The sequence below is a fragment of the Dipodomys merriami genome, unplaced genomic scaffold, assembly GCF_024711535.1.
Source record: "Dipodomys merriami isolate MVZ:Mamm:240054 unplaced genomic scaffold, mDipMer1.0.p SCAF_185, whole genome shotgun sequence".
Classification (NCBI taxonomy): domain Eukaryota; kingdom Metazoa; phylum Chordata; class Mammalia; order Rodentia; family Heteromyidae; genus Dipodomys; species Dipodomys merriami.
The window spans coordinates 344,814-369,720 of NW_027203215.1; the positions used below are offsets into that span (position 1 = coordinate 344,814).

At 42.6% G+C, this 24,907-nt stretch overlaps 1 protein-coding gene across 2 annotated transcripts in view; it reads left to right on the forward strand.

Annotated features, from left to right (window-relative positions):
- Window positions 1-24,907, forward strand: part of Fbn1 (fibrillin 1) — a 203,474-nt gene that overhangs the window by 154,711 nt on the left and 23,856 nt on the right. For both annotated transcript variants that reach the window (XM_070026602.1, XM_070026603.1), the window contains 8 exons: window positions 3,484-3,555; window positions 6,492-6,617; window positions 9,282-9,404; window positions 13,124-13,249; window positions 15,679-15,795; window positions 16,782-16,910; window positions 17,851-17,970; window positions 19,954-20,079. In XM_070026602.1, coding sequence (XP_069882703.1) covers window positions 3,484-3,555; window positions 6,492-6,617; window positions 9,282-9,404; window positions 13,124-13,249; window positions 15,679-15,795; window positions 16,782-16,910; window positions 17,851-17,970; window positions 19,954-20,079 — 939 coding nt within the window. The remainder of the gene's footprint in view (window positions 1-3,483; window positions 3,556-6,491; window positions 6,618-9,281; window positions 9,405-13,123; window positions 13,250-15,678; window positions 15,796-16,781; window positions 16,911-17,850; window positions 17,971-19,953; window positions 20,080-24,907) is intronic.

Sequence of the window (24,907 nt, forward strand, 5' to 3'; positions counted from 1 at the left end):
TTACTTAAAACTTCGCTTTTTCCATAAAGCCAAGACTTAATGACAGCTTACAAAGATGTAAGTATTAAAATTTGAAGCATACATAAGGTAAATGGCAAACAAGAGTAGGGATATTGGCACAGGGGCAAAGTTAATACATGCCACCCAAGCTGAGAATCCAGACACGCAGATGTCACAGATGTGCAGTGACTTTGGCTCCAAACTTGCTTGCTGCTCTTTTGAAAAGGGAAACATGATTAATTATAAAATTCTTAACAAAGCTGGGCGCTAGTGGCTCATGCCTATCATCCAGCTACTCAGGAGTCTGAGATTTGAGGATCACAGTTTGAAACCAGTGTGGGCAAGAAAGTCTGTGAGACTCTTTTTTTTTTTTTTAATTTTATTTTATTTTATTTGAGAACATACTGTACAGAGGGGCTACAATTACATGGGCAGGATAATGTGTACATTTCTTACCAAGCATTGCAGCCTCCTCCTTTGTTTACCCTTCACCTCCCTTCCCAGCCTCCCCTCTCCCCCCACACACCGACATTGTAAAGCTGGTTTTGACATGACATTTTGTACTTCTCATTGTTGCAACAGGTCCACCTGAATCCTTAAACGACTTGTTTGTCCCCATCTCCTCCACATGTTATACTGACATCAAATATAGTGAAAGCGGGGGTTACACTGTGGGGGAGGGACATACAAAGCAACAAAGAAATAATCTTATAAATGCGTTAGAAACACATGCATGAAAGAAACGAAAACATTAAAATACATATTTAAGGGTCCGTTTTCCTAACATCACATTATCTGACCTTTTCCGCTTGACTCATACCTATACTAGATATTGCAAATAAGGGAAACCATGGGACCTATGTTTCTTTGGGCCTGGCTTACTTCACTTAATACAATTTTTTCCAAGCCTTTCCATTTCCTAACAAATGGGGAAATGTCATTCTTTCTGATGGAGGCATAGAATTCCATTGTGTATATATACCACATTTTCTTGATCCATTCATCTACTGAGGGGCATCTGGGTTGGTTCCATATCTTAGCTATGGTAAATAATGCTGCAATAAACATAGTTGTGCTGGTAGCTTTAGTGTGGTCTTGTTTGTAAACATTTGGGTAAATGCCCAAAAGTGGGATTGCTGGATCATAGGGGAGATCTATGTGAAGTCTTTTGAGGAACCTCCATACTGCTTTCCAAAGTGGTTGAACAAGTTTACATTCCCACCAACAATGAAGTAAGGTTCCTTTCTGTCCACATCCCCTCCAGCATCTGTTGTTGTTAGAGTTCTTGATTTTTGCCGTTCTAACTGGAGTGAGGTGATATCTCAATGTTGTTTTGATTTGCATTTCTTTTATGGCTAGGGATGTTGAACATTTCTTCATGTGTCTATTGGCCATCCTTCTTTCTTCTTCAGAGAAGCTTCTCTTTAAGTCTTTCGCCCACTTATTTATTGGACAGTTGTTTCTTTGAGGATTTGTTGTTGGGTGGTTTAATTTTTTGAGTTCCAAGTATATTTTAGATATGAGACCCTTGTCCGTTGTATGGCTAGTAAAGATCTTCTCCCAATCGGTGGGCTTTCTATTTATCTTGCTAGCTATGTCATTTGCCCTGCAGAAGCTCTGCAACCTTATGCAATCCCATTTGTCCAACCTTTCTTTGATTTGTTGTGTTTCCGGGTCTCTGTTCAGAAAATTTCGGCCTGAGCCAAGGAGACCTAGGGTTTCTCCTATTCCATCCTGTAATGTTTTCAGAGTGTCTGCTTTGAGTTCAAGGTCTTTGATCCATTTGGAGTTGATTCTGGTGCAGGGTGATATATAAGGATCTAGCTTTAGTTTTCTACATGTAGTTAACCAATTTTGCCAGCACCATTTACTGAAGAGGCTGTCTTTCTTCCATTCTATTGTTTTAGCTTCCTTATCGAAGATTAGATGGCTATAGGTCTGTAGGTTCATTTCTGGGTTTTCAATTCTATTCCATTGGTCCTGAGGTCTGTTCTTATGCCAATACCAAGCTGTTTTGATTACTATGGCTTTATAGTAGAGTTTGAAATTTGGTATTGATATTCCTCCAGGGGTGTTCTTTCCGTTGAGGAGTGTTTTTGCTATTCGGGGTCTTTTATTGTTCCATATGAATTTTTGGATTGCCTCTTCTATTTCCTTGAAGAATGAGGGTGGAATTTTGATAGGTATCGCGTTGAATTTGTAGATAGCCTTGGGAAGTATTGCCATTTTCACGATGTTAATCTTGCCAATCCAGGAGCATGGGAGGTTTTCTGTGAGACTCTTATCTCCACTGAATCACAGAAAAAAAAAAAACAAGTGGAGTTGTGGTTCACATGGTAAAGTACTAGCCTTGTGCAAAAATTGTTCAGGAACAGTGTCAAGGCCCAGAGTTCAAGCTCCAGGACTGGCAAAAAAAAAAATTCTTAAAAATTACAAAGCAAAGTAAACATCAAAGGAAAGGAAAATACAAGTTCTCTCGATAGAGAGGCTAGAGAGACATTTCTTCTCACATTCTTATAGAAAGAAAAGATTATGTTATCCCTTTAAGAAAAAAGATCTAAATCACAGTTTCAGGAAATGTATACTTGGGTGAAGTGTTCTTTTATGGTATATACTATATACCAGATGTATTATGATGGCATTATTCCCAGTGCTATGGTTTGAATTAAATTATCATTGAAGGAAGAGATGAAATGTTCTGTGGTACCTACTTAGTTCTTCACAGTAAAAACTGGCCTTGAATTCCTAGGTTCAGCTCTTCAGTAGCTGGGACCATAGCTGAGCTACGATGCCCGAGTCATGCTCTATTTTCACTAAAATCCTTCCAGAAACCTATTAAATATTCAGTGGGCTTGACCAATAAAATAATGGCCCCACCACTTAGGACTGAAGAGCTCAGGAGGACCACAGGTGGCATTTAGTTCATCCTTGACTATTAATTTGATGAGTTCAGGTGATAGATTAAGGCAGATATGGGGGGGGGGAGAAGACACTGCACCCAATGTGACCCAGCACCAAAGCTGAAGTAAGGATGAAGCTGGTTAGCAGACGTGCATTATCTATCTGCTTTCATCTATATTTATATGTATATATATGCACACATATGTATGTGTATATATATATGAATTAATCATTAATATATAAGATGTCTTCCCCCCAGGCTACTGAGAGGCTTCCGTAAGCATTCCTGAAGCCCTGGAGAAATGATGGACATGGAGAGGGGTACCTCTGCCAGTCTCTAGTTTCAGATTAAAACCTAAAACCCCTGCCATGTGGCTCCGTCCATGTTGGTCAGCAGATCCTTTCTGCAGTGTTCGTCTTCTACACCTGGTTACATTTGTAGGTCTTTTTCAGCTTGATATTTTATTTTTAAATTCTTGAAAACACCGCTGAATACCTTTCAAGAACGTTTGGAAAGTCCTTTCTTTCAGTCACGTCTTGTTCTCGGCTGACCTCTGGCTCGTCTTTGTTTCCTTATGGCAGATGAATTTGCCACCCTCTGTGGAAGTCAGAGACCGGGCTTCGTCATTGACATCTACACTGGTTTACCTGTTGGTAAGTTATGAGTATATGTGCCTGTAAAGATGGTTGGGATTTTTTTTTTTTTTGAGGTTTGCCTCTGCTTTTACCTATGTGGTTTTTTTTTTTTTTAAAGTGGTATACACCATCATTTCCAAATTTGTTTTGTTTTTTTAAAAGAAGAAAAAACCTGTTGGCCAATGCCTTTAGCTGTATTGAAACCCTCGTTCTTAGTTTGAAACAGGCTGGCTGGGCGTTGATCGCCTGTGTAGCTCCACTTCATTGGCAACGGCATTCATTGGTCATGATTAAAGAGACTGGAAAGCTTTTCACACAATTACAATCAATTTAGTTAAACCAACCCTAGGCATCAACAAAGAGAGATTCTGGGAGCAGAGCCAGTTGACACTTGATTTGATTGTAATTCTTGATTTTTTTTCCCCCTTCTGACTACGATGAATTTAATACATCGTTTCACACCAACTGTTGTGTGTAGGCTATTCACAGAAAGCCCTTCTTGTGGATGAATTTTTTGTCCCATGGCCTCTCGCCGGGTCTTCTGCTTGAAGAATTGCACAAGTGAAATGCAAAAGAGATCGCTTCAGTGGTTGAGAGGCTTGTGCTAGTTTCTGAAGTATCACACAGCGTTCAGCCAATGTGGGCAGAGCCCTTGTGGTTTCAAACCAAATAACCTAAAAGCAGACAGAAGGCTCTTGCGTTCTCAGGGATTTTCCCTGGTGTGATTGATACGCATCCTCAGATGCCCTCTTCCGTCTGGTGTCTAGTAGCGAACATTACCTCCTGCTTGGTTCCACCTTATTCCTAATAAGTAAGCTGAAATCCGCATCAGCCTTTCCAGTGACCTTGTTTAAGAAAACAAGGATCTGGTCCAGCAATCAGCCTGATTCTCTTAGTGCCAAATCCATATGGCTCCACAGGCAGTCTACGTCCAAAGAAACTTCATGGTTTGGAAGGGGAAACTGCTAAATGACGTTGGCATGAAACACCTGGCCCTCGATACTTTGTTTTTCCCCTTCCCAAAACAGATCTTTTAATCCCCCTAGAATCTGTGATCAACAGATTAAGTGAGCTTTAATTTTAATGGTTCTCCTTGGGGCCGGCCGGGCATAACCTCCAGGAAGGCCTCTAAGGTTAGCAGAAAAACAAAAGACTTGAACTGGCATCCACATCATCCACTAGGAGAGCTGGAAATGCCTCAGACATCATGTAGGCCAAATGCCTTGCTTTGCTATTGAAGAGACAAGAGGCCCAGAAAGGGGAAGAGACTCACCCAAGGCCACCTAGCTAATGAATAACAGAGCTGGGATAGGAACCCAGGCCTGACTCATAGTTTGCTTTGCTTCTAGCCCTTGAAACCTAGAAACTTGATATTTAGCAGTATACTTATTGTTACCAAATTCCACCATGACAAATACTTAGCTGACTGAAAAATCTTTGTTTTACTGAAGTTTCATATTCTCCTTTGGAAAGATCTTGGATTGTTGGCCATACAGACTTCACTCACGTGAGGCTAAGTGTACAGAATGTTTATTAATATTGACTTAAAATATAAACATCTCTAAGCTGAAGTTGAAATGAAATCCAGAAAAGAAAAAAAAATTTAACGTGTTTGTTCATTATTTTATGGATAATCATGACAGGAGATTTGACTCAGCTTGTTGCATTAAACTTGGTAATAATGTATCATTTTTATACTCACTTTCATAACATCACTTTTACATTATATATGATCATCATTAAACAATTTTATAACAAATGAAAATATTCTTCATATTTTGCTTTACACTAAAATAGGGAGTTTTTTTGTTTTCTTATAATACATAAGTAGCTATGGTGTTACTTCGTATGACTATTTAACATCATGAATGTCTGAATTGTGAAAAACCTAAAAATCAATACTTGCCTATATTCAAAATAGCATTGTTTTGAGATTGTACCCTTTTGTGATTCTCAGCTACTTTTTTGATTAGGTCTGTCCGTTTGGCTTTTAAGCAAAATCAAACCTTTGAAAAAGGGCCTAAAAATCTCTCTGTGGCCCAATTTCTCCTTTAAAACTAGTTAATTTTAGCTGGGTGCTGGTGGATCACACATGCAATCCTAGCTACCTCAGGAGGCTGAGATCTAAGTTTAAAACCAGCCCCAGGCAGGAAAGACTCATTTTCAATTAACCACCAAAAAGCGGAGCTGTGGCTCAAGTGGTTGCTCACTAACCTTGAACACAAAAGCTCCAGCCAAAGCTCAGGCCCTGAGTTCCATCCCCAGAATTATCACACATACACACACAAATATTTTTTTAAACAAGGTTCATTTTAAAATGAAATTCTTCTGAAACTGCAGCAGGTCTTGGAGATTCCACTTGAGTCGTGGAGTCTTGAGTCTTGAGTCATGGAAGACCATGCTCTTTCAACTTAGGAAACCAAAGTGCCTTGCAGAAGATCCTGCCCATAATATGGAAACCAAATGTCTCAGTAACAGTAAATTAAGCCCAGTGAACTGGAGGCTTGGTGGCCCATGGCTGAGCATACCCTCCCAGCTTAGGTGTTTCCTCAGACCGCGGTCAAGGCTTCATGAGCAGGCCATAAAGCAGGTGTAGCCCCTAGCATTAGGTAGCCCTCAGCCTACAGTGAGACTGTCCTTTCTTAACCCAGACTTTTATAGTCAGACTCTGTTTATCTGTGCCCAGTGGATACAAAGAAGGCTCCTACCTGTTCAAAGATGATGTTCTGAACCTAAACTCAAAAGATAGATCCTAAGTCCATATAGACAGGGGAGACTCTGGAGAGTGAATTAGTTATTTCCATTTGCTATCCACTGATATCTCCTACTTCTCTTAGCAGTGCCTCCAAGCAAACACACACATACACACACACACACAGAGTTCCACTCCTTTCTTATTCTACACACAGATCGTGAGCTGTACTGTCACTCACAAGTGGCTTCTCTGTTTTCAGATATCGATGAGTGTCGGGAGATCCCCGGGGTCTGTGACAATGGAGTGTGTATCAACATGGTGGGCAGTTTCCGGTGTGAATGCCCCGTGGGATTCTTCTACAATGACAAGTTGCTGGTTTGTGAAGGTAAGTGGTGGTGGAATTACCTCACATCCAAAAACAAACGGGTGGACGAGTTACTTTAAAGACTTGTCAAATCTGACAGGGTGGAAATTTCAGAAGAAAATCAAGTTCTAGAAGTGGTATGGTGTAGAATCAACATGAATTTTCAGGAAGAAAAAGAAACAAAAACAAATTCCCAGTGGAAAAGTCAGGATTCTGTTGGGCAATTCCTTCCCACACAATGTATTCGATTTCCTGGCCGATAGGAACAGCTTGGAGTTCCTGGGTGTGTCAAATAGATTGCTTTTGTTTCCCGTTGCAGGAAAGCAAATATACGTGGACAGTCTTTTTTTTTGTTGTTGAATCTTAAAGTCAGCATTCTCTTCCAAATGGAGACTTGGGTATTCCCAAGTGAAAACAAGGTTAATTCAAATATTCCAGATGCATGAAAGAATTCCAGATGGCAAGAACAACAAATCTGATTTTAGATGAAAAATGTTGGTATGCATGCAAATGGTACTTGTTTTCATTTTCAAACTACTTCCTATTGCCATGTATACATACTGAGATTCTGGGTACTCCTCACTCCATCTGGGAAGACAGTGTTCGTTTACATTTTAGTTGGATACCAGTGCTAGTAAGCACGTACTTGTTAAGCTCTATCTATGACTAGGCTTTCGGTTGTTGTAAATAGCCAAGTGGTCAGAGACCACTTACCCTGCGTGCTGTGTAGATTGTGGGGCTAGACTGATAGCCAATTAGAACCTTCCTAAGGGGGCCACCAGTTCAGCCCTTGGTCCCAGCCCCCAGGCTTTCAGGAACCATTGAGAATTCATTTTCTGACAAGGAAGAATGGCTACAGGAGAGGACAGTGGTGATCATCTAGGACCAGAGGTGGCTGCCTTCCTCTCACCGCTACTCTCTTCTTCCTCTGGTACACCTCAGGCTACCTACAACTTTCTCCTTCCCCCTTTTTTCATTCAGAGGTCCCTCGGATGATTTCCTTGCTTCTTATTTGCCATTTGTATTTACTAAAGCAGCAGTCTTTGGCCAGAGCCCGTAGGCAAGATCACCCGTGCCTAGCAAATCAACAGCCCTGCAACATACAGCTGTCTATAGTAGAGGGGATGAAGTTGTTCCAAGTATACTGCATTGCACTCATGAAATTATTGCCATACACCCCTTGTTTTACTACTGATGTATGCTCACAAAAACTAGTGAAAGGCTCAATGCCAGTAGCTCAAGCCTATAACCCTAGCTGAATGACTAGTAGGAGGCTGAGATCTGAGGATTGTAGTTTAAAGCCATCCCAGGGAAGAAAAGTCCCTGAGACTCTTATCTCCAATTAACTAGAAAAAAAAACTGAAGTGGAGCTGTGGCTCAAGTGGTAGAGCACTAGGCTTGAGCAAAAAAGCTTAAGGTGGCACTTGGGTCCTGAATTCAAGTCCCACAACAAGCACAAAAAGAAAAACTATAGAGGGAGGGAGGGAGGAAAGAAGGGAGGGAAGGAGAGAGAGGGAAGAAAGGAAGGGAGGGACCCAGAACTGGTACTGAGGGCTAGAATGGCGGCTCTCTCCTGTATTCCAGGCTCTCTGCATAAGTAGATTGTGTCGTTGCAGCCAGGGAAGAGGGGAGCATGTACGCTATTTGCCTCATGCAGTCATTTTTGTAGGCAAATGATACCCTGAGCAACGTCAAGGTGCCAGGGTATACATCATCCATTTTCTTCTTTTCTTGGATGTGGACAATTGGATTGGTTCTGTTAGGTTTTTGTGAAGTCTCCCCTCTCGGCTTTCCTCCGTTCCTTCCACTGCCTGGAGGCAGTAACTTAAGCATCCGTCTCCAACAGCCCTGCCGCTCAGAGCTCGGTCCGTAGACCAGACACCCACACCAGCCAGCGGCCGTTAGACATACAGACCCCAGGCCATTCCCCAGCTGCGATGCCTCAGATGCTGGCTTCAGTGAGATCCCAGTGGACACTGAGGTTTGAGGCGCTCGACCCTAAGTCCCGGGCTTTGAGCAAATGCAGGACTCCTGGGATCCACCCTGGATTAAGTCCTGTTCCTCAGAACATTTCATGATAGTCGTAAAAAGACATGAGCATCCTTTGAGTCCATGAGTGGTCAAAGTCTGTGTCGTCGTGAATAACACTGCTGAGGCGGAAAGTGCAGATGTGGGTTCTTTTCTCTTTAAATCGAACTTGCTTTTAGGGAAATAGTAGGTTCACATAAACACTGAAGGGAGGTTCAGAGTTTCTCAGCCGGCCCTGACCCCCCCTCTCCACCAGAGAGGGGGATTGCTTTCTCCTGATGAACCTGCATGACACCCCATTGTCCCCCGAGGGTTCACCCACTATTGCTGGGTTTGGACAGACTGTGACGTGTGTCTGTCCACTCCTGTAGTTTCTCCTGTATCTTCTTATGCCTCACAAGCGCATTTCCTTTTAGAAGCTGAGACTGGTCACGAATATCCCATGTTTTAAGTTCCCCACAGTTGGTTCACCTATTGACTGCTTGCTTGCTTGCAATAATGAATACAGCTTCTATAAATACCCATCCTGGATATATATATTTTTTTTTCCAGCAGATCAAAATAAGAAAGTATAAACCTGTTCTTGTGGGAGGGCTCTTACTGTGTTCCACACCAGAAGTCTGTTATCCTTCTAATGAAACTCTCTTCGGCTCGCAGATATCGACGAGTGTCAGAACGGCCCCGTGTGTCAGCGCAACGCTGAGTGCATCAACACGGCGGGCAGCTACCGCTGTGACTGCAAGCCCGGCTACCGCCTCACCTCCACCGGCCAGTGCAATGGTAGGAAGCGCCCAGCGGCCGCCCGCGCCTGCCGGAGGGACGCCATGGCACCTGTCTCTTTGAGCTCTTGGCACTCAGACATTCACGACCTTAGACTTTAATGTGGAATCTCCAGCCACTAACTCAGAAAGCTAGTTAAAAATACTTCGCTTTTTCTTTTTAAAACTCTCTTTATAGATGGAGATGTTTGCCAAACCAGAACAGTATCACTTACACAAATAGGTTTCGTGTGTGCCTTTTACCGCTGTGCCCGAAGACACGTGTACACACACGCCCAAATTTTGTCCCTATTTAGGGCCAATATATTATTACTATTATTAATTACCATTACTATTATATAATTATTATTCCACCTAATGTCACCTTGGACAGGTGAGATGTGGACCACCTCAGCTATGACAACATAGAAGTGTAGACAGTGAATCTGTCTCAAGCTGGACATCAGCCTGACTAAAGCAAACAAGCAAAGCCACTAGCATCCCTTCTCTTCCCAATCAGTGTCCAGACCAAAGATTGCTCAGGGAAGCCAGCTCGTGTTGAGTCTCTTATTAGCTCTAAAGCACTTATCGTGAATGAAAACCTCTCCCCGAGAGTTTACATATTTTTGGTTTTCACCTTATCGAGGGTGTAGTAGGAATAGGAAGGATGGGTGTGACATGAGCTTAAATTGATGGCAGAGTTAGCCTCTGATGGCGTCTTGTAGCCAGTGATATGAAAATTAAGACATTCATCTTTTTAACTCAGAAGCAAAAGAACATCTCAGAGTTGTATCCGCATGTAAGAAATGATATATAATTGTATATTTAGCTAGGAGGGTTTCCTGCGTATTTTATGCATCTATGAATGAAACGACTCGGGGGCCATGGTCGATTTTCCTTGGATTTCCTTTCTGGCCACTGATGAAGCAGGAGGAAGTGCTCTGCTCTCTGTAGGGTATTTTGCATTGTTTTATGAGACCTTGGTTGGAAGAGGGTGTATGAGCCGAACAACAAAAAAAAATCACTCTGAGGATCAAGACCTGTTTTGTTGAGTTTAAATGAACGCGTGCGAATATGTAGCATTTTGTCAACAGAGCTGCTGCTATCTTTGTATTAAAAAATATAGAGCAGGAAAAGTGATATGAACCACAATACCTGCCCCCAGTGAAACCTGGCATGAATACCACATTTCCCTGCATTTTCCTTTTAATTTACACTTCTTTGGAACTGAGTGCAACGATTCCAGTCAAAACAAAGAATTACTGATAATGAAGAAAGTCCTTTCAGACCATCTCACACCCAGAGATAAAGCGGGCACAATTGGTTATAGATCAAGACAGGACATCGACAAGACCTGGGCTCCTGGTACTTACAGCCTTTTGTACTTTCTGACAGAGCATTAATAGGCATAAAGTACCTCTGGTGCTACCCGAGTTTGTGGTGTGGTACATTTCCCTCAGGAGAAAGGGAATGTACTTCAGTTTTCCAACTGTCCAGCCACTAGGATTGAAGACTTTCTTCTGGAAATGTCTTCATTTCCATCCTACTTTAAAAAAGCTCTTAAGACATCTTTAAATGCTATCCTATAGTTGGCAGCTTTTAGGCCTGGTGTAAAGTACACCTCTGCCTGTGCTTAAAATGGAAAGAACTAAGTTTTTCTCTCCACTGTGTGATTTTTATTTGAATTCATACAAACCCCAAATCACCTTCCTGCCCACTTTGAGGCTGAGGTCAGAGAGAAGTAGGTGTCTAAGCTCAGGATGTGAGTCTGACTTTAGTATCAAATACACACACACACACACACACACACACACACACACACACACACACACACACACACACACACACACACACACACACACACACACACACACACACACACCCCACCCCCCCACCCCCGCTCAAACCTCCCATCTCAACCTCAAACATAATCTTCTAGGAGTTTAACCCTGGTTTTCTTGGTGAAAGTTACTTTTCTGGTCTTGAGACATGAACACTTCACAAGTAAGTTCTCAGCAATGGCAACTTATTTGTTCCACAAGTAGAATGCCCAAGAATCTCACACTTCATTTCATAAACCTTCATGAAGTAGGACAAGGAAGGAGAGATTTTTTTTCCTCTTAATTGAAAATCCCTTCCTGAGAAGATCCTTAACATTTTCCCTTGCTTTCTGGGACCTAGACTTAGCTGCAGTACTGTCTGGAGGTCATTCCTCAAGGTCAGCTCCCCTCCCACAACTGGGGAGTGGAACTCAGTTTCCTCTGCCCATCCTGGTGGGAAGTTCGTTCGTTTTAATTAAATTTTCTAAGTGGAAATAATTATGTCATTAGCTAGCATTTCTGCATAAGCTAGCAATCCCTCCTAGGCCGCTTGATCCCAATTTTCCTTCTAAACGATGTGCTTAGCTTTAGTGTGGTGATTCACCAGCTCTCTGTGAGTGAGTTGGAAGGATAGTAGCCAGCACACATTAGTAGACTGGATTGCTCTAAAAGCAAGACATGCTGGTCCCAATAGCTCTCGGTAGGCAAGATCAGGCGACAGTGTGGCTGTTTACCCGGGAGCAGGATGCCGTGTACTTACAGCAGCTACTGCAAAGGCAGTGCTCTGGTTTTGTGTAGTGTCAAAAGGGAAAGCAGAATCTTGTAATTCCCTTCACCTTCCATTTACTGCAAATATGGAGGGTAAGAGCCTTTAAAAATGAGATGTAAGCAGGCCTGTAATTACGCCATCTGTGAATCTGCCTATCAAATTCTGCCCTCCGGATTTCAAGAGAGTAGCAAAGATTCAGTTGATCACAGATATAATTTAGAGTTTAAACTCTGGCAGAAGCAAAGTGAGAGGGTTTTCCTTTGAGTGTGATTTAAAAAAAAATGATTAAGATTATCAAGTGCTAAAAGGAGCCATTGTGCTCATGAAAATTTGATAAGATGGAAGGAAAGATCACCAAAGTGAGACAAAAACAATAAAAAGGAAACCCGAGGAAACCCAACTGTGGGGCAGGTTGGGCTGTGGATCACAAAAAAGAGAACCAAACAAATTTCCAGAGGAAACTGCAAATGTCCGTGGTTGTCAAAACAATAACTTCAATTGACTTCCCAATCTGAGGCGCTGCTTAGGCAGATCATCAAACAGAAAAAAAAAACAAAAACCCTCCTATTTGTTCAATGGCAACTTCTTTGTACAACTACTTAAAAGATGATGCTAATAATAATAAACCATCTCCTAACTGTCTCCTCATTATATATGTCTAAGTTTTCTCCCCCTTTTAGAACTTTAAACCAGCCCTGTTTTTCATTGTTTTGCTAACATACTCTGAAAGTAAGTTGAAATGAATTTGGAAAAAGATGCACGGCCAGCAGGTGTAATATCACTAGTGTAGAGTTAGGATTCATCCTGAGAACAATACCTAGGAGTAAGTTATTGAGTTTGATTTTTTTTAATCTCCTAAGTCTTCACTTAAGAAGACGAACACAGGGGCTGGGAAGGTGGCTCAGTGGTAGAGCGCTTGCCTTGCATGCATGAGGCCCTGGATTTGATTCCTCAGCACCACATAAGCAAAAAGAAAAAAGCCGGAAGTGGCCCTGTGGCTCAAGTAGTAGAGCGCTAGCTTTGAGCTGAAGAGCTGAGGGACAGCGCCCAGGCCCAGAGTTCAGGCCCCACAACCGGACCAAAAAAAAAAAAAAAGACAAACACAAACTGCTCTGTGTACATTCCCACTTAAGATGCAACTTTTCTGTGCAGATCGCAACGAATGTCAAGAAATCCCCAACATCTGCAGCCATGGGCAGTGCATTGACACAGTGGGAAGCTTCTACTGCCTTTGCCATACCGGTTTTAAAACAAATGCTGATCAAACCATGTGCTTGGGTAAGTATACGCGTATTCTTTCTTTTCCTTCAGATCTTGAAGAAATCATTCTTTCTTTTCCTTCAGATCTTGAAGAAGTCATTTGTGCCTGAATTTGTATGAAACTTAATATGAAGTCTTGCCGTAAATATCTTGGTATTTACAAAATAAAAACCCAGGTCTACAGCAGTGACATCCTGCTTCTCTCTGGCAATCTGGACATAGTAAACCTTCTTCTTGGTATTTATTAGGCTGTCATTTCAGTAACACATTCATTTCTTAGGAAGCTGGAGATCCAACCCCAAGCCATATACATCTAACCAAGCCCTGTACCACTGACCCCCACTCCAAGCCTTACAAGAACTTTTGACTAAATTGAGAAAGATATTCATTTATTATTATTGCTACTAGCCTGTGATTTTTTTCTGTAACGTTTAGGTAGGCTCAGATTATTGGAACAGTTTCAGCTTTTGAGTGTCTGAGCATTTTTTTTTTTTTTTGAGAAAGATCAATTGGTTTATACCAGATTCTCAAAACCAAATTTGTAAGTTGTACCGAAAGCAAGACAAAAACAAAGAATCATTTTTTCTTCTTTTTTTTTTTTTTGCCGGTTGTGGGGCCTGAACTCTGGGCCTGGGTGCTGTCCCTCAGCTCTTCAGCTCAAGGCTAGCGCTCTACCACTTGAGCCACAGCACCACTTCCAGCTTTTTCTGCTTATGTGGTGCTGAGGAATCGAACCCAGGGCCTCATGCATGCAAGGCAAGCACTCTACCACTGAGCCACCTTCCCAGCCCCTCATTTTTTTTTCTAGGTGAAAAGAGATAGTGATTTGAATTCCCTTCCTTGGTCTCAGTACTGTCAGAAGGCTGATTTAGAATACAGTCAAATCCATAATCAGTCAGTTTCTCACTTTCCTTTTCTTTTTCTACTTTAAGCCTCTTCTAAGCCTTGAGGGGACTTTCAACCCTGAATCACTTTCACAGTGGGAAGAACCACATGTCGTAAATGGCTGGCCTTTGGCTATCCCACATCCATTAGGGAATGTTCTCATAAACTTTTATTCTCTCCAGAGTCTCAACATTTTAAGTTAAAGCAGCATTAATCAGGCTTATCCGCCCCATGCATCCAAGCCTGGCATAGCCGTGAGACCCTGCCCAAATGTTGCATCGCTCACTCTCTCTTTTATGCCATTTGAACTTTTTGGAATACCCTAACAACAACAACAACAACAAAAAAGAACCTTGCCCTTTTGCTACAGATGAATCCAGGCAAAGTCGCTGTGCCTTTGCCATTCATGGATTGCTTCATCTGGAAACTATATTTCACCTCACACATATGGAGAGTAACTTTGGGGGTCGATAATAACTTCCTGATTCCATAGCAAAGACAGTTTATCTTCATGTCCAGAATGGGACATTGGTGTTGTCTTTGTTCCTCTTTCTTTTTTTTTTTTTTGTTGGTTGTGGGGCCTGAACTCTGGGTCTGGGCGCTGTCTCTAAGCTCTTCAGCTCAAGGCTAGCGCTATACCACTTGAGCCATAGTGCCACTTCTGGCTTTTTCTGCTTATGTGGTACTGAGGAATCGAACCCAGGGCCTCATGCATGCAAGGCAAGTGCTCTACCACTGAGCCACTTTCCCAGTCCCCCTTTGTTCCTCTTTCAAACCCACTATAGCCATCTTCTTGCATTCAATATTTTTCTTTCTTTTTTCCTTCTATTTATTATATGCCTACTCTTTGTAAAAAAAGATGCTAGCTGCTACAGTGAAATGCAAAAAAAAAAAAAAAATTAAGATGCCAGAATAGCTTTACAAAATAGCTAGAGAAAAGCCTCAGGCCAATAAAAAGACAAATAATTCCGCAGGAATGTTGAGGAGCGCCAAGTTAAGTGCCATCCCTGGAGGTACTGTCGGAGAGGGTGTTCAGTTGTCCTTGTGGGGGGGAGTTGTATGTTTTCGGAGGTGACCTGGGAAAAGGAACAGGGCTCCGCAGCTGCAGGTTCACCAGCTCGTTCAGTCACTTTGTTGCGGATTGCAGCGTGGTGCCAGGTGAGTCACTGCCTTTGGGTAAACTAGAACAAGAATCCTCAAAGGTGAAGCTTGCCAAAGGTGGCAACAAATCAAGACCCAGACACACTCGGAATATTTTCCGATTTCAAGTGAAAATATTTGAGAAAAGTGGGAAGGGTGGATAATTCTAGAAGTAAATAGACGAAAATACTTCTCGTCCAGTTCCCATGTCCTCAGCTTGCCTGCGCTCACGTGCCAGCCAAGGGAAAAGGTTCGCTCCTGCGGCCGAGACCCTCATTGCTGCCTGGTTTCGGTGTGGGTGCAAACGGCTCAGACCTCCAGAGGGTCTCAGCCTGCAGGGAGAACTCTGAGCTCCCACAGTGAGCGTATAACTGCTTTCCTCGTTAGTAATTGTATTTCTCTATGGCCTTTCTTCCTCCCAGACATTAACGAGTGTGAAAGAGATGCTTGCGGGAACGGCACCTGCCGCAACACCATCGGTTCCTTCAACTGTCGCTGTAACCACGGCTTCATCCTTTCCCACAACAACGACTGCATAGGTGCGTGTGCAAAATGTGCATGGCCGCAAGTCACTTTCACCTGTGTTCTTTGTGATGGTCATTCTCAGTATGCTGACTGCGTGGATTTTTTGGAGTAAGTGCCTTGTAATAGCTAACCATTGATCCCAGGACTTGTCAGATACCGTACGTACCCGCTGTCCTATTACTTTCATCGAAAGGCTCGTTGGCAGTTACATCTTTGATATGTCTACCTTGATGTAAATAAGATACATTTCAGAATAAATGAAAGTAAGTTTAAACTGGGTAAAACATGCGAAAGCAACTCTTTATGTACAAATTATGTGATTTAGGAGTCATGTGGAGCTTTTTGTCTACATGTTTCACCGCAGGCTCTCTCTCTGTTCATTGATAGACTAATGGGATTGGTTGGTTGACGATACCTAGGTTTGAACTCAGGACCTCACACTTGCTCGGCTTGTTTGTTCACAGCTGGTACTCTGCCACTTGAGCTACTCCTCCGGCCGGGCTTTTTGCTGGCTATTTTGGAGATGGTGTCTCACTGACTTTTCTGCTAGAGCTGGCTTTGAACTTTGATTCTTCTGGACCTCAGCTTCATGAGTAGCTAGGATTGCAGTCATGAATCACTGGTGCCCTGCTACCATTTTTATTCAATAAATTATTGAATGTATAAATTGTCCTTATACAACATGGTAGGAGACAGTGAGATATTGCATCGAGCTAGAAGCTGATTCTATATGCTTCTAACTTCAGTATGGAAGGATGACATCAGCCAACTAATTTTAGCTTTTAAAAATAAAATCTAAAGGAAGGTCAAAGCAAAGCTACATCAGATCCTACGGTGAGCAGCCAGCCTCTACTGTACAAACACAGCATTTTGCTTCTATTGGGGCTGATGTTTCAAGCCAGGCCTAGGGCTCGACTGTCCTTAAGGGCTACTGAAATTCAGAATAAGCACTGTGAAGCTCCGCTGTTTTCTTTGGATTATAGCAGAGGTTTTTCCACAGATGTTGACGAATGTGCGACTGGAAACGGGAACCTTTGCAGGAATGGCCAGTGCATCAACACCGTGGGCTCGTTCCAGTGCCAGTGCAATGAGGGCTACGACGTGGCTCCGGACGGGAGGACGTGTGTGGGTGAGCGCGGGGCTCACGGAGACGGCGTGCAGACCCCGCCGCAGTCTCCACCCCCGTCCCTCCCTCTGGACACTGTGGGGCAAACATAGACGAAAATCACACTGACAATGCCTCGAAGGCAAAGATCACACTAACACTGCCTGTAAAGACTTTATTATTTACTTAGTGTTTTTTTTTTTTTTTTGCAATTGGATTTTTGGAGAGGGTCTTATATTTTGTCTCGAGCAAGCCTTGGAGTGTGGTCTTCCCACATAGCTCAGGTCAAAGGTTATTAAGTGGCCAGCACACCTAACTTCTTTAGGAGATGGGACAGGTGTCACTAATTTTTTGTGCGATGTCAGCTTTTTAAACACCTAGGATTACAGGTATGCACCACTGCACCTATTTTGTTTTGAACTGAAGCAAGGGCCCTTACGCTTGCTTAGTCAGGCTCTCTACCACTGATGTGTGTCTTAAACTCTAACTGTTCTTTTTAAACACACACACACACACACACACACACACACACACACACACATGCGTCCATCTTTTCCTCTTATTTTTAAAAATTAAGTTTAATAACCACAGAAAATAGTTAAAATATAAATACCTGTAAGACAAACAGCCGTGATTCTTACTTTTTTTTAGTTCAAAATACCTATGTAGTAAACTCTTAAAATCTTTCAAATGCCTTTTTAAAATCTTTATACACACTTTTTACATCTACCCATTTCAGAAATTATTCCATCTGAGATGGGTAGAGGAAATAGGATTGACATATTGTGCTTGGAAAGCTGATGAGACTTTAATTTTATTGAGCCATTTCTTCTTTTCCTTGTGAGGCTTTTGGGGCTTACATTAGCTTTATGAAGTTCCTTAATTTTGATTCCAGGTTCTTTGAATTGTCTGGTGGGAAGGATGCCAATGGGAACTTCTCTCTCCTTTGCCCTTTGCTTTCCAGATATCAATGAATGTCTTCTAGAACCTGGAAAATGCGCACCAGGAACCTGTCAAAACTTGGATGGTTCTTATAGGTGTATCTGCCCTCCTGGGTACAGTCTGCAGAATGACAAGTGCGAAGGTAGGTGTTCTTGTTTGGAGATTTAGGATTTCTAAAATCAAAGTTCTTACAGTGATGGTCTCCCTTTTGGAACAGCTTATTTAACAACAACAACAGCAAAAAAATCCAAGGTCTGAGGACATGATTTATGGTCGCATCATTCTAGCCAAAGAACAGCTCACTCTTACGCTAATCCTTGCTGGGGTTATTTATCTCTGTCATGTATCTGGTCCTGTGGTTGTGACTCCTTTCTCTTGTGCATTTGTACAGCTTGCCAAAGTGCTGTGTCCCTCTGTGGGCATGCGTGACTTGCATGTTTTTAAGTGGTGAGAGTTTATACCTAAAAACAGCCTCGGTAGCTAGTTAGAATCTTTATTTGTTGGGGGGGGAGGAGGGAGGTCAGTTTGGGGTTTGAACTCAGGGCCTCACTACTGCTCAGTCCTAAATTCAGATGAGGAATTATATTGTCTATCCAATTTATATCACACTCAAGTGGTGTGATCTTTACATAGAAACTTTTGTTAATCAAAATTAAATGTAAAGCAGTTTATTAAGTGTTATTTTATTAAGATGCTGCCTCTAGGCTAATTTCTGCTTTAAGGATGGGAATCAAAGTAGCAGTGTATATCAACCAAAAACAAGTATTTGTGGATTTTTTTTTAAACAAAAGTTAATTTTCCTTTTAAGGAAAGGTTGCATGCGGGGGTGGAGGGAGTGTGGGAATGGAGTAATTCAAACTCATTCATTAACCACTGGGAACATATGACCCCACTTATAATCTAATAACCTGGAACAATGAAGATGTGAGCTTGAATTGTGCAAGGGGCTAATTACTTTGCCTTTCACATATCTGGAATATCTATTATGTGATATTTGTAATATTTAATATGAAGTCAAGGTAGTAGAGTTCAAGTTCTCCTGACTGGAGCTTTGGGGAATAGAATTATGCAATGCAACATCACTTTGGTGTGGGCAGAACTCTTTGCACAAACAGAAAAGAATGAGAGTCCCATGATCCAAGAGATATTTAGTAGTTGTTTTCAAATATTTGCACCCAAATAGTATGGCTCAGAAGTAAGACTTAACCCCTTTCTTCACCACAAACTCCTGCCAAAGTCAGCAAGGAGTGGGTGAAATTTGGACTAGAGTACATATCCTTTCCCCAAGAGTAGAGAGATTAGGAAATGTACTGACCCAAGGAAGACAATGTGGAAGCAAAACAGGTCAATGTTAATACGTGAAGGCAGGTCAGCAGGCATAAGCTGGGCTTCTTCCAGGCAAACCAGGACACTTGGTGACCTAAGTGATTCAGAATTCACTGCAAGCCACCGGCTGTAGGAGCCAAGATGTATTGACACCATCCAGTGTAGCAGGTTCCTGTCAGGTGTGAGAGCAGGCAGGCTGTGGTTACAGGATAGACTAGAAAGGTAACTGTGTGCCTTCAGAAGGATTAACCTGCAAATCCGACATAAAAGCCTCATCTTGTGCAATGCCTTTCGTTTGAACTATTTGTGCTTATTGTCATGAATATTAGTGTCCTTATAAAATGTCCTTAGGGCTAGAGCATGGAGTATGGGGAAAAGCTCCAGGAGAGTATAGGGAAATAAATTTGGTTCAAAGTCTAGATCATACAACTGAGGTCCATTTTAGAATGTCTGTTTAATATGCGGTGGTGAATAGGGTCTCTGGAGAGGGGTTGTGTGGAATCATTCTGACTTCCAAATTGGCCAGGCAGTTCAATTCCATCTGGGTGAGACAGATTTGTCACTGTACGTCTTGCATGGTGTAGAATCCATGTTTACATCAAAAACTGTCAAAATTAGTGTTTCAAAAGTCATAACCAGCCAGAAGCCCAGCTGACAGCCTTACAGGACAGGAAAGTGTCTTCATTCTCACAAGACTTATGAAGCACACTTAATGCGTTGAACTATCGTATTTTGCATCTGATCCTTGCTGGTGTTTCCCCTGCGTCCTGACTTTGTTTGACACCTGCCATTCTTTTAGATATCGATGAATGCGTGGAAGAACCAGAAATCTGCGCCTTGGGCACATGCAGTAACACTGAAGGCAGCTTCAAATGTCTGTGTCCAGAAGGGTTCTCCTTGTCCTCAACGGGAAGACGGTGCCAAGGTAAATGCCCGTGAAGACCCTAGACTTTCATGACTCTGTTTATTGGTTGTGGTTGTATACTTTGCACATGGCCAACCTCTGATTCTTTGTGAACAGGAAGATGAGAAGGTTTTGGGGTGGGTTTTTTTTTCTTCTTTCATTTATCCAGAGGTCTAATGATTACCATATGTCAGAAGGTTCATTTGTACTTGGAGGTTAAAAGCTCATCCATCAAGTTACCATTGCTTATACAACATTTTTGGCATTTAAATCTCTCAGTACAAACGCTGATCGGTCAGAGATCACTTTGAGCCACTAAAACACCAAAGTCTTTGGGGGGAGAGCTCAGCTGCAGATTTCCTGCCTCCAAAGCAATAATCTGGATACATATGGGTACAAACCTAGACCTCCAGAAAGCAAAAATGCAGACTTAGTTACCTACCCCAGTGGAAGGTGCCCATCTGTTACCTGACAAGTTCTCTAAGGAAACAAGAAAGATAAAGCAGCCAGGATTCTTGGTGCTGCTGTCCACTTTAAGAATAATACTTGTGGCTGGGAATGTGGCTTAGTGGTAGAGTACTCGCCTAGCATGCACGAAGCCCTGGGTTTGATTCCTCAGCACCACATAAACAGAAAAAGCCAGAAGTGGCATTGTGGCTTGAGCACAGAGAAGCTCAGGGACAGTGCCCAGGCCCTGAGTTCAAGACCCAGGACTGGCAAAAAAAAAAAAAAAAGAATAATACTTGTCAGAACTGTTCTAGTCAGAATTTTCAAGGGTTTCCCAGACTGACTTTTAAATAAAAGAACAATTTGAAAAACACTGAATCTAAACACAATACAGCATGTTATTAAGCCCCAGAAAATTGCTTAGACCTTTCTAAACAATGCAATTGTTATGTGTCTGTCTACATATACAAATTAATTTAATGAGTTACATGTGGGAGATACATGCACATTTCTTTTTTCCTGCTAGTGTTTGTTGTTGTGTTGCTGTTTAGAGTTGGTGTGTGTGTGTGTGTGTGTGTTTGCTTCCTTATTACCAAATAATTGGTACTGCATATCAAAGAGTATTTTAGGTTTAGGGACCCAGTCCTGCTTTTATTTTTTCTAGAAGTCATCTACTGTTTTGAGAGCTTGGTTTGTTCATTGTAAGCCATAATAATAGCTACCTCACCAAATTTTATTTTATTTTTTTGACAGCACTAGGGTTTGAACTGAGGGCTTTGGTGCTTACTAGAAGGTATTCTTATCACTGAGTCCTTTCTACAACTTTCTTTTATGCTAGTTATTTTTTGAGATAGATCCTTCTTGTCTGGGCCATTCCTGGACTTGAATCTACCTTTTTTTTTTTTTTTTTTTTGTCGGTCGTGGGGCTTGAACTCTGGGCCTGGGCGCTGACCCTCAGCTCTTCAGCTCAAGGTGAGCGCTCTACCACTTGAGCTACAGCGCCACTTCCGGTTTTCTGGTGGTTTTATTGGAGATAGGAGTCTCACGGTCTCTCCTGCCCGGGCTGGCTTTGAACCGCGATCCTCAGATCTCAGCCTCCTGAGTAGCTAGGATTACAGGCGTGAGCCACCAGTGTCCGGCGAATCTACCTATTTTATACTTCTCCTTGTTGCTGGGATGAACAGGCACATAACACCATCCCAACTTCTGTTTGAAGTGAAATCTTGAGTACTTTTCTGCCTGGGATGGCTGGAACTACACTTGTCTTCCTCTTAGCCTCCTGGTAGCTAGGATTACAGGCATATGCCACTAGTGCCCAACCGATGTTATAGAATTTTATATGTGGCAAAGCTTTGTCAGTTTCAGAATTCACTGAACACATTATTTCTGGTTAACTTTTTGCTTTTCACCTAGCCATTTCAGAAGTTTGAAGGAAGAAAACTGAGAATTCCTATCATTGGTTTGATCCACTTGGATTTGGGGGTAGTGAAGGGGTAGAGCTTGATTCAAAGAGATATCCTTATGCGTACGGTGCAGAACAACCCAGATAATTTCTTTCTCCTACTCTCTTGTTTGTGTTGTGCTTTTGGCCGGGCCTGAGCTTGGAGAGAAAGCAGTGAGAAACCAGGTGTGAATCTGCCGATGTGGCAGGCCAGAGGAAACTCCAAGGCTATTAATTCAATTTGCACTGGCCTGTCACAGAGCAGAGCTAACATCGCAGGAAGAACCAGCCCAGCTGCGAGCAGCCCTGCCACATGCTCAGCTCCAAGAAGCAGAGCCAGAACTGAGGAATGCAAGCAGGGAAAGTGGCTTTCGTACTTCCAAAGAAATTTCAGAGGTCAGGAAGGGCTCCGTGCAGATGGTCCAGTAAACACTCGGCCCCCAAGCCCTCGTTCGAGTACACGTCGGGGCGCAGTGCTGTCCCAGTGCTGGGCACTTTTGAGTGATAAACTGATTCTGGAGAACCACAAGCACAAGTAAATCTCCTACCAAGCACAGATTTTACTGTAGGTTGGAAATCAAAACTTAGATTTTAATGACAAATTAGGAGTTAGACTTCTATGCTCACCAAGCCAGAAAATTCTACAGAAACACGGGTTATGCTTGAAGCAGCAACTGTGATGGTACTTGGTAGACAGAAGCCAGTCCTGGAGAACACAGGTGCAAAGGAGCCGCTCTTACTTGGGAAGTTGAGTCAAGGGAATTTGTCAATTAGAGTGACTTGAAAGTTCATGTTTTCAAGGTGGAGAGAAGATAAGAGTTGGGGTGTGTAGTGGCGCTGTAGCTCAAGTGGTAGAGCGCTCGCCTTGAGCTGAAGAGCTGAGGGACAACGCCCAGGCCCAGAGTTCAAGCCTCACGACCGACCAAAAATAAAAAATAAAAAAAATAAAGAGTTGGGGTGTGGAGCAAAGTCAGCAATTAAAAAGCAAGAGAAAGAAGTTTGACGCATTAGTAGCAGAACATGAATAGATCTGGGTTTAAAAAACGGGTATGCTAGGTATGGTAATGCATGCTTGTAGTCCCAGCTGCTCCAGAGTTTGAGGTAGGAGGATTGCTAAGGTCTGATCAGGCAAACTTGAGAGACCCTACGTGGAAAAAAAACAAAAACAAAAAACTAATGCCAAAAGGGTTGGGAATGTAGAACACATGGTAGAGTGCTCACCTAGAAAGCATGAATTCTTGAATTCAATCCCTGCTACCTGGGGACCAGGGATGTATGAAGGGGGAAACCACTGTGAAGTAGAAAAAGGAGTTAAATCTTTAGTGTAATTGTTGAGACTAAGTTTTCTGAGTAGCCGCTGAATGACGGCTTAAGATGGCTATAAAACACTGATGATATAACACACTATATTTGAAAAAGAACTTGAAAAGTAAAACTAGCTAAAAGCTATCCTCCACAAAATGAAAATTGGCAAAATCTTGAAGTTTTGTCTTTTGCCGGCCATAGACACTGCTCCCTGAGCCTCTGTGCTCAAGGCCAGCGCTCTACCAACTTGAGCCACCACTGGCTTTTTCTTAGTTTACTGGAGACGAGAGTCTCATGGACTGTTTTGCCCGGGCTGGCTTTGAACCAAGATCCTCAGATCTCAGCCTCCTGAGTAGCTAGGATGACAGGCATGAGCCACGGGTGCCCAGCTCTGAAGTTCTTTTTGGAAAAGCAAATATTTGGGTGTGGTCCAAATGGTGGAGCGCCTGCCTAGCAAGCCCAAGGCATGTTAGCAATGGCAGACGTGCTACAAGACAAGGACTGTCTTTGACGGTTGTCGACCTTCAGAAGGGTCATCCATTGAAGGGGCCTTCCAGGAATGAGCCACACACATGAGGAAGCAAAGCAGAGACTGTAGAGATGATTTGCTTAGAAGAGTTGTACGCCATGAAGAGTAGAACAAGTTTATTGGGGAAGCCAGTTGACTATGACTTATAGCACTTGGTAAGTAGGGGGGAGGGTGGGTGGGCAGAAAGGTAAGTTGGTAAGTAGATAGGCAGATGAAATAGAAAGCTAGATGACAGAGAGATGACAGGTAATATTTCTAATTTGAACTCATGAAGACTTTTCTTCTCCGATGCCAGATCTGGCACCTCGTATTTTTACATGATCTCCTTAGTCATGAAATTAAACCTGGTGAAATTACTTGAACAGAAATATACAGGTGGCTTCCTAGACTGAAAGCCGGTGATGGGAGAGAATGAGGAAGACAGCCATCAGAACCAAAGAAACAGACTATGTGCAAAATAGACATGAAACCATTTCCTTAAAACTTGCAGATTTTGGCCTGTAATGAGAGAGAAATTGTGCAAGGCTTTTTGGAAGTCAAGTTTGAAGAAAAACACATTCCAGACCCCTGCATGAGCTCACTTCTTAGAGCACCCAGTTTGTTCTAGAAGACATGGAAAAGTTAGTTTCCAAAATCATGTCAAGTTGTGTGGGACAGTTTTATGGCAAAGAGACCCCATCTTCTTGGAGTCACCAAGCAATCATTAATACTAAAGTACATATATTCTCTGAAAGATTGTTCAACTCTCACCCAACCACCCACACCCCTGCCTTCTTCTTCCTTCCCTTCCCAGGCAGAAACCTCGGAAAACTTAACTATGATGTGTGCGTGCATGCATACACTCTCTCTCTCTCTCTCTCCTCTCTCTCTCTCTCTCTCTCTCTCGTGTGTGTGTGTGTGTGTGTGTGTGTGATATTTTCAGAAAGCCTCTCTTGCATTTTGAACCCGACAACTCCGTGTGTTGGATTTTCACCAGGCCACAAAGTTGTCTGCCCTATACCTGTGTTTTTTGTTCTCTGTTGTTTTGAGGGGAGGGGCAGTTCCAAGGCTCAGACCCCACAGTAACTATTAGCCTGTTACCACAGTAACTATTAGCACTCTAAGGGTTCCCTTATCCTCGTGGGCTT